This window comes from Anser anser (assembly GCF_964211835.1).
Source record: "Anser anser genome assembly, contig: HAP1_SCAFFOLD_133, whole genome shotgun sequence".
NCBI lineage: Eukaryota > Metazoa > Chordata > Aves > Anseriformes > Anatidae > Anser > Anser anser.
The window spans coordinates 67,942-76,465 of NW_028153510.1; the positions used below are offsets into that span (position 1 = coordinate 67,942).

General features: G+C 46.9%; 1 protein-coding gene across 1 annotated transcript; it reads right to left on the reverse strand.

Moving 5' to 3' along the window:
• Positions 1–3,213: 3,213 nt before the first annotated feature.
• On the reverse strand, positions 3,214–5,145 carry LOC310892026 (olfactory receptor 10AG1-like). Its single transcript, XM_083854211.1, has one exon. The coding sequence runs from the start codon at positions 4,436–4,438 to the stop codon at positions 3,434–3,436; it is 1,005 nt and encodes a 334-aa protein (XP_083710337.1). The 5' UTR covers positions 4,439–5,145; the 3' UTR covers positions 3,214–3,433.
• Positions 5,146–8,524: the final 3,379 nt, after the last annotated feature.

The following is an 8,524-nucleotide window of genomic DNA, read 5'->3' on the forward strand; positions in this document are numbered from 1 at the left end:
ATCAGAGAGTCACATGCTGAAATCCTGAGCTCCTTGATTTATGGAGGGAAGCCAAGAGACAAAACAAATGAAATGCACTAACTTCCAGAACATTTAGGCTTGTCTATGAATTCTCATCCAAGCTTGCACCCATGTTCCCAAACATGTTCCTTCCCTAAACTTTGAGTGGTGAAACTGTGTTCTCAGGACATGCGTGTATTGGCACATTGCACATCTCCATTTCAGATCTAAATGGAGCAGAAAGCAATTAGGGTTAGAGGGGTTGGATTGATCCTGCCTTTAGCTCTTTGCTGTTGACCAATGGCCACATGTGCTAGGACTTCCCTTTCAACCTTCCTCTTTATGAGCTGGCCAAACCTTTATGGGGTGTACAGTTGCATAGCACCATGGCTCTCCAAGTGCCAGACTGCAAGCAATACCCAGAAACCCAGAGCACAGCCTTAGAAAGAGGCCCAGAGCACAGCTGAGGAAGGCAAATGTGACTCCTACCTTGCACGAAGGCAAGACAGGTCCCAGGGAACTAGAGGCCAGACAGCCTTTCCTCAGATCCTGGGAAGGTGATGGAGCAGCTAATCCTGGCAAATGTTTCCAAGCACATGGAGGACAATAAAGTGATCAGGAGTGGTCAGCATGGATTCACCAAGGGTCTCTTGTGACTTTAACAACTTGATAGCCTTCTCCAATGAAAAGACTGCCTTGGTAAATGAGGGGAGAGCAGGGGATGCTGTCTGCCTTGTCTTCCGAAAGTCTTTTCACATGTCTCCCATAAGATCCTGGTAGAGAGGCTGATGAAGTACCAGAGGCAATGGCCACTAGCTGACCCTATGAAACATTTCTTTACTGTAGGTGACTGATGACCATTGCCCAGAGAGATACTGCAGCCTTTGTCCTGGGAGATATTCTAAACACTGCTGGACCCTGTCCTGGCCAACCTGCTCCAGCTGACCCTGCTTGAGTAGGAAGCGCTTGAACCAGACAGTCTCCAGAGGCCTCTTCCAACCCTCATAATTCTGTGATTCTGTAATGCCCAGCAGTGTTTCTGAGAAATTGTCTGTGGTACCCCCATCCTCGATGGAGTCCTGGAGCCCATGGATCAGAGCTGCATTTTGAGGATGAACATGGTCACTGTGCAGTGCTGAGGACAGGTCCGGCCAGGGATTACAAAGGCCAGCAAAGCCGCAAGACACGGAAGTGCCCACTAACCCTGCCTCCACTGTGCAGCCCCGTTCCCTGACAGGACCTAGGGTCACAAAGGACTTCTGGAGCTCTCTAGCACTGTGGTCTGCTCTGAGCAGAGACAACTTAACTGAGAGATCAGATTAGTCAGTACTTTCTCCTGACCAAGCTTTAATTCACATTCACGGTGATTTATTTTCTCCTGAAAACCATTCGAAATTTCTCTTTTGGCCCCTTTCACTTTTTTTTTTTTTTTTTTCCCTCTTGGTCTTTTGTCTTTTCCCCCCCATCCCTGCCAGCAGGACAGATTACCTCACCTACTCTGACCAAGCCTAACTGTACAAGGTGTGGCTGGGATTGAGTTAACATTCTTAGAACAGCTCATATAGTGCTGTGCTTTCCATATCTTCAAGAAGGGCAAGAAGGAGGACCCATGAGCCTATAGGCTGGGCAGCCTCACCTCCATCCCTCTGAAAGTGATGGAGAAGTTCTTCCTGGCAACCATTTACAGGCAAAGAAAGGACGTGAAAGTCATCAGCAGTAGTCAGCATGGATTCACCAAAGGGAAGTCATGCTTGAACAACTTGAAAACCTCCTATGATGAAATGACTGGTACCTCCAGCATTCTGTGAAATGGTGTGATCTTGGACTAATGCTCCCGTGAGAGCTTCTCCTTGCCGTTTCATGCAACAACGAGCCAATCAGGATCTTGGGCTGAGGGTCCCATGTGCACAGGAATGGGCAACAGTTTCTTAAGTTCTCCTCTGCCTGCTGCCATTTTCTCTGGGGATCACAGAGGATGATCTCCCTTCAGAAGACCCATGAGAGGCTCTGTCCTCCCTATGGTCATGGCTGGACTCCAGTGATCCAGCTCGACCACAGCTGAGGAGCTTTGTCTGGGGGAGACTTTTGGGGTAAGGCCTGGCACATGGAGTGGGAGAGACTGTCTCAAGGATGTGTGCTGGGCATGGGGACTGAAGGATATCTGTGAACTACCATGGGGTATGGGTTATTGTTCTTTCAGTATAGCTCCTGACACAGGGTCCCATCCTTCCTTTTGATGACACCCTTCTGGAGGAATGAAGGCACCAAAGTTTAGAGCAGGAGACACTAGTAGAGCACCAAGTCAAAAGGGACTTCACTATAAGTGTACTTCAGGGTACCCGCAGCCTGGGCATTGTCTTGGATTAACAGAACATCAGTATTTTTCTCTGTGAGAAAAATTCCAGCCCAGGTCAGCCCTTCCCTGACCTCTCCCCATCCCTCCTCCAGGAGCACCAGCCCTGCTGCTCCTGGCCTCCTCCTAGTGCTCCTCAGAGGACCCTGAGATGGCAGTGCTGCTCTGCAGGAAGAGGGGACAGTGGCGCCTGGGTACAGGGAGTTATTTCATACTGGCTAAGACGGTCAAGGTGGGAAGCAGCCACAAGTGGGAGCTGAGTCCAGCCCTCATTCTGCAACACATCTCCCTATGACCCCCAAGCCTTGGAGAACCAAGCACAGCAACAGCCCATGGAGAGTGTAATTCCTGGAACCAATTCCTGCTTTCATAGGGAAGAAGAGCCCAGCCTTCAGTTACTGCAATGAGGAGACACCCTTTTATTAGAGAGATGCTTCTCAGGAAGCCAGATCCTTCTCCTTCTTCATTGCCCTTGATGTCTGCAGTCTTGTTTCATTACATTTCTCACTCCTGTCTCACAGAGGCAGCACAATGTTCTCTAGCCTCTCTTCAACATTTTATCACAGAGGTGCAACCAGCATCGGTCATTGGCTCAGCTTTGGCCAGTGGTTGTTACTTTTTTGAGATGGCTGGAACTGGCTCTTATCTGACTTGAGGCAGCTCTTGGTCTCTTCTCACAGAGGCCACCCCTGCAGCCCCACTACTACCAGAACCTCGCTGCATAAACCCAATGCACCTTCTCAGTGCATGTGTTACCCTGTGATCTCCATCAGCTTCTTTGAGTATTGCTCTTTAATGGTACTGACAACTTAGACAGACACTGCTTGAATAAGGGTTTTGAATTTAAATATAAAGGAGAACTGCAGGTGTTTTGGAGCATGAAGATACCTAGGTGGGGCTCTCAGAGATAACAGGAATACCCCAGGAGACCTATCCCCTTCTTGAGGAGGATCAAGGCCTTGAGGAGAATCAAAGATATCAATTTTGTCTAAGCTGATTCTTGATGCCTACATTCACACAGCCAAATGCCTCATTGGGACTTTTGGTACGATTTGGGCTTCTTTCACATACTCTGCCATATCACTTTCTCCATAGGAGTCTTCTCAGGGCAATTCTAACGTCCTTGTTCCTCAGACTATAGATGACTGGGTTAAACATGGGGGTCACAATTGTGTAAAACAGGGCAAGGTATTTGTCAGTGTCTGCAGAGTCCCTTGACCGGCGTTTAAAGTACACAAGCATGGCTGAGCCATAAAAGAGAGTCACAATCCCGAGGTGTGAAGAGCAGGTGGAAAAGGCTTTGTGTCTGCTCAGAACTGAAGGCATTTTCAGAATTGCCCTGATAATTTTAGTGTAAGAAATAACTATCATGGAAAAGGGAAGGACAGCAGCTACGAGGATGATAATGTGCAGGGTCACTTGGTTGCAGAAAGTGTCTGCACAGGCCAGTTCCAACAGAGGGGGGACATCGCAGAAGAAGTGATGAAGGTCACGGGATGCACAGAAGGGCAAGGTGAACACCTGATAAGTCTGTCCCACTTGTACTGGCACGATGGCCATCCACGCCCCCACTACCAGTCTGATGCAGAACCCCCCATTCATGATGAGGCTGTAGCGCAGGGGGTCACATATGGCTATGTAGCGGTCATAGGCCATGGCAGCCAAGAGAAGGCATTCAGTGCTTCCCAGCATGGTCAAGAAATACAGCTGGGCAGCACAGCCAAGAAAGGAGATCCTGCCATCTCCTGTCAGGAAAGCCACCAGCATTTTTGGTAGAGTAGTCGATGTGTAGCAGATCTCCAGGAAGGATAGGTTTCTCAGGAAGAAATACATGGGATTGTGGAGGCTTGAGTCCATCACTGTGATGAGCACAATCAGGCTGTTCCCAATGAGAACCATGAGGTAGATGATCAGGAAGACTGTGAAGCACACGCTGGGTAGGCAAGGGTGGTCAGAAAATCCCAAAAGAAGAAATCCAGGATCAGTAGTGTGATTATCCAAGCCTTTTCTTTGGGGCATTTTCTCTACATAAAGCAATGCCAACAACATGCTGTTAGAGGACGCTCTTGGCCCATCCACCACCATGTAGACCTCAAATATAGCGACAGGCTACAAACATCAGCATACACATGACTCCAGTATTAGGACAGTTTGACCAAAATCTGCATGTGTGTATGGAAATCTAATGTGGTCTGGTGGGCAGACCCCAGCTGGTAGCTAAGCCCCCACCCAGTTACTCACTTACTCCCCCTCAGTGGGATGGGGGAGAACATTGAAGGGCCAAAAGCAAGAAAACTCATGGGTCAAGGCAAAGACAGTTTAATAAGCTAGAGTTAGAGGAAGGAAAAAGAAAACAAACCAACAAACCAAAACAAGCCAGCCTTCAAGCAATGCCTACTTTCCCCACCACCCAGTCCCCTCAGCTTTTTTTTGCTGAGCATGGCATTACATGGCAAGGAATATCTCTTTGGTCAGTCTGGGTCATCTGTCCTGGTTGTGTGCCCCATGGACCCTTGTCCACCCGTGGCCGGTACGCTGTAGGGGCAGAGTGGGAAAAAGAGAAGACTTTGATGCTGTGCAATCACTACTCAACAATAGCCAAAACATTGGTATGTCATCAACACTATTTTAAACTCCAACCTAAAACATAGCACCACAGGGATTGCTATGAAGAAAATTATCTCCATCCTAGCCAGCCCGAGTACCTGAGTTTCTTGCCTGTCAGGAAGGGTCAGAACAAAATCGTTAAGCCTGAATGACAGCTAGTTGTCATATGAATAAGAGAAATTTAGTTTTCTTTGTAAGAGAGGATTTAAATAACTTTTATATATATTTTATATATATGTATATTATTTAAGACTTTACCTGGTTTCTGGTGCTATATGAGGAAAAGAAAAAAAAAAGAAGACAATGGATAAAGAGTAGTCACCTTAAAAACATGAAGGGAAGGGAAGGGAAGGCAAGGCAAGGCAAGGCAAGGCAAGGCAAGGCAAGGCAAGGCAAGGCAAGGCAAGGCAAGGTGAAGATTTGGTTCAAGACTTTAGTGAGAGAGATTCATCCCAGTTTTCCTCAGGGATAAGAACTCATCCCCTGAAGCTCTGTCCACCACACAGAGAGCAGGGACACTACCTTAGATCCAAATTATTAATTTTTTGCATGGTTGAGGGGTGAACTCCATCAGAAGTAAAACAGACTTCTACCTGTCAATGAGTAAAGGACATTGATGCATCCCTGGGGCATTTTAACGAGGCAGAAAGGTAGCTACTTGTGCAGAAATCACAAGCTTTCAGGGGGCTAAAAGGGGCATTATGCAAGCAATCACAACCCAATGTCAAATAGGTTTCAAGGGATCCAGAGAGGAAGGTGATTAAAGGTGGGGCAAACAGGGCAGGCTATTATAACTTCTGAATATGCTGTCTAGTTCCCTTGCTTGACCTTGCAGTTCTGTCACTTGGAGTTCTGGCAGCTTCCAAATGCAACTGAAGGCTCACTAGCTGTGATCTCAACCCAGCAAGGCTTCCCAGGCCACTGCAAGCCCTCACAGAGCAGAGCGATGCTCTCGCTGGCTGGAAAACTGAGCCTTCCCTTTTGCATTTCCCATTTCCCAGAGCGTAAGGATGTTGCTGATCACACTTGAAGGGCGTGAGCTGTAAGCAAGCAGCCCTTGCAATTGCAGGTTGCTTCCTGTGAATAACAGACTCAGCTGAAAGATTTTGGAAGGTATCAGTTTGACATGGGGAAGAAATGTTCTATTCCAAGCAGAGAGAACTGAGGATGCTTGCTGCATGTCTCTATCCACTGCTAACTAAAGTCTTCTTAAGCTCTGAAAAAAAAAAAAAAAAGGATTTTTTTTTCAACTGAAAACTGAATCCACAGAGACATGATCTGAGAGCTTGATGCTTGATTTCATTCTTTTTTTCTATCATGCCTGCCTATTTCTATGAGTCTTGTCTTTGGAGTTCTCCTAGAAGCACTGTTCAAAATCTCCAAGATAAAATTAGTGTACATTTGAGGAAGAAGTGGCCATGATCTGTTTCCTAACCTACCTATTTACACATGCAAATAAGTAGGAAAATTAAAAACTTTTATTTCCTGAAATACTTTGAGATCCCTGCATTTTTGGAAAAAAGTTTTGTAACTGAAAACAACCATTTAGAGGCAGATTTTCCATATATCAGCGTTGTTTCCTTGTTTCTTCCCTAAACCTGTAGGATATGCTTTTTAATGCCCGGATATCGCAATGCTTCACATGATCACACATAGAGCATGTCTTTGCTTTGAGCAAAGCTTGAGCATTGCTCAAGGAAAACTGACGGGGTACTCCTTACATAGTGACAGTCTCATCAGCAGCATTTCTCCAAGTTGAACAAAACCCATTCCTCTGAGCCCAGGCAAGCCACAGCTGCCTGCGGCTGCTTTTAGCAGTGGCTGTTCTAGCACAGTATCTCAGCACTTCAGAGCATGGCAAAAGGGATTTACCATTGTCAGGAGCTAGGACACGGGAGCACTCTTCTCAGTCGGTGATACAGGAGACAGAGGTGACCTCATTTTCTTTGTGTCATTTCCCTGGAAAGCACCTGGATAGGGTTCTCTGGACACTACTCCATCACTCTTGTTCCTACCTGGTTATAAGTCAGTCAGTGAGCAATCCTAGGAGAGAAGTTGGCAACCCTAGTGCTGCCAGTGCTTCTCCCCAGACACCCAGAGCATCAGTAACTACATTAGGAGGATCTGAGCAACTTCCAGAATAACTACATGTCTTTCAAAAGTACAGAAAGTTAGGAATTAGATTTAGCTGTTCAAAGGAAAACTGCTAAATTTGTAGGAGGAAAAAACAAACCAAACCAAACCAAGGAAGGAAACAGAAAATGAGAAAAATCAGTCCGTGTTTAATTTTATTTTGCAGCAACAGAAAAGGCTTCTCTGTATCTTCACCTCTCTGGGTCTCAACACCTTTACTGTGTCCATGTTAGCCAAAAGGTAGAGGCAGCCCTGAGAGATCCAGATCCAATTGTGCATGTTGCCTGCCCCCAGTCCACACCCAGAAAGGACCTGGAGAGAAATCTTGGTTGGAAACACAAAAAAGGATGGTGTCATGCCACTCCAGGACAGGCCTCTATATTCATACAAATTAATGTGGCTTCAGTGCCTTAAAAAAAGGGATGACTGCGTCTTACCAAGGTAGCCTTGCGTGGCTTTACGGTCAGTAGCACAAATAACCTTTCCAGAGGGGAGTATCTCCTGCCCTTGTGTGAGGTTCATGCAGTCTTTGATTCCTTACTCTGAAACCCTACATATGATGCAATAAGCTCCAGTCTGTCTTTTTGGGGTACCCAACAAAGTCAGGATCAGGACAAGGCCGTTTCTCATCAGGATGAAAAATACACAAGTCAGAAAGGCCACAAAGAGCCAGTGCTGTGGGTAGGAGCAACCGTGGACAAATCCAGGCACTGCAGGGTTATTTCCTTCTGTGAGAGGTGTAGGACCGTAAGTATGGGGAGAGACTGGGGTGAGAAGAGCCTCTCCAAGAACACATTGCAGGAGGAATGTCCCATCCGCACCAGAATGACTCAGTAACTACAGTGGTGCCTACAGTGCTGCCAGGCCTTGAACCAACACTGACGAGGTGATACCACAATGCTCATCACTGTTCCAGTTGTGCTACCTCTATATCCAAACTGAGAGTGGTTTTTCTTTTTTCTTTTTTTTTTTTTCTGATAATTTTATGAGGGTAATCTTGGCCCGATGTGGTATTACAACCCCTTGGGTGATCTCTCATTTTGTGGGGCTCCAGTCACTGCCCACCCTGCACAGATGCTGCTCAGGAAGATAGCCTGGCCTTTCCACACATCTCCACATTCCTCTCCTGAAGGATGTCCTCTGCCCTGCCACATGTGGGACAGCCTTGGAGAAGTACTTCATTGACCTTTCTCCATCTCCACTGCCAACAGACACTGATGGGTAACTGTTAAATCCTACCTTCAGTCTTTCACATCTCACAGTATGACGACGAGCCTTTTTTCTCCCTAATCCATGGAGCAACAGGCCTTCTGCGGTACAGCTGCTTGTATTGGGTTTACGTGGCAATGGTTTGGTAGCAGTGGTGCTGCAGGGGTGGCTTCTGTTAGAAGAGTCCAGAAGCTGCCCCCTGTCAGGTAAGGGCCCGTTCCA

Excerpts from the sequence above, each read along its gene's own strand:
- LOC310892026 (XM_083854211.1), bottom strand. The coding sequence starts at position 4,438 with ATGGTGGTGGATGGGCCAAGAGCGTCCTCTAACAGCATGTTGTTGGCA.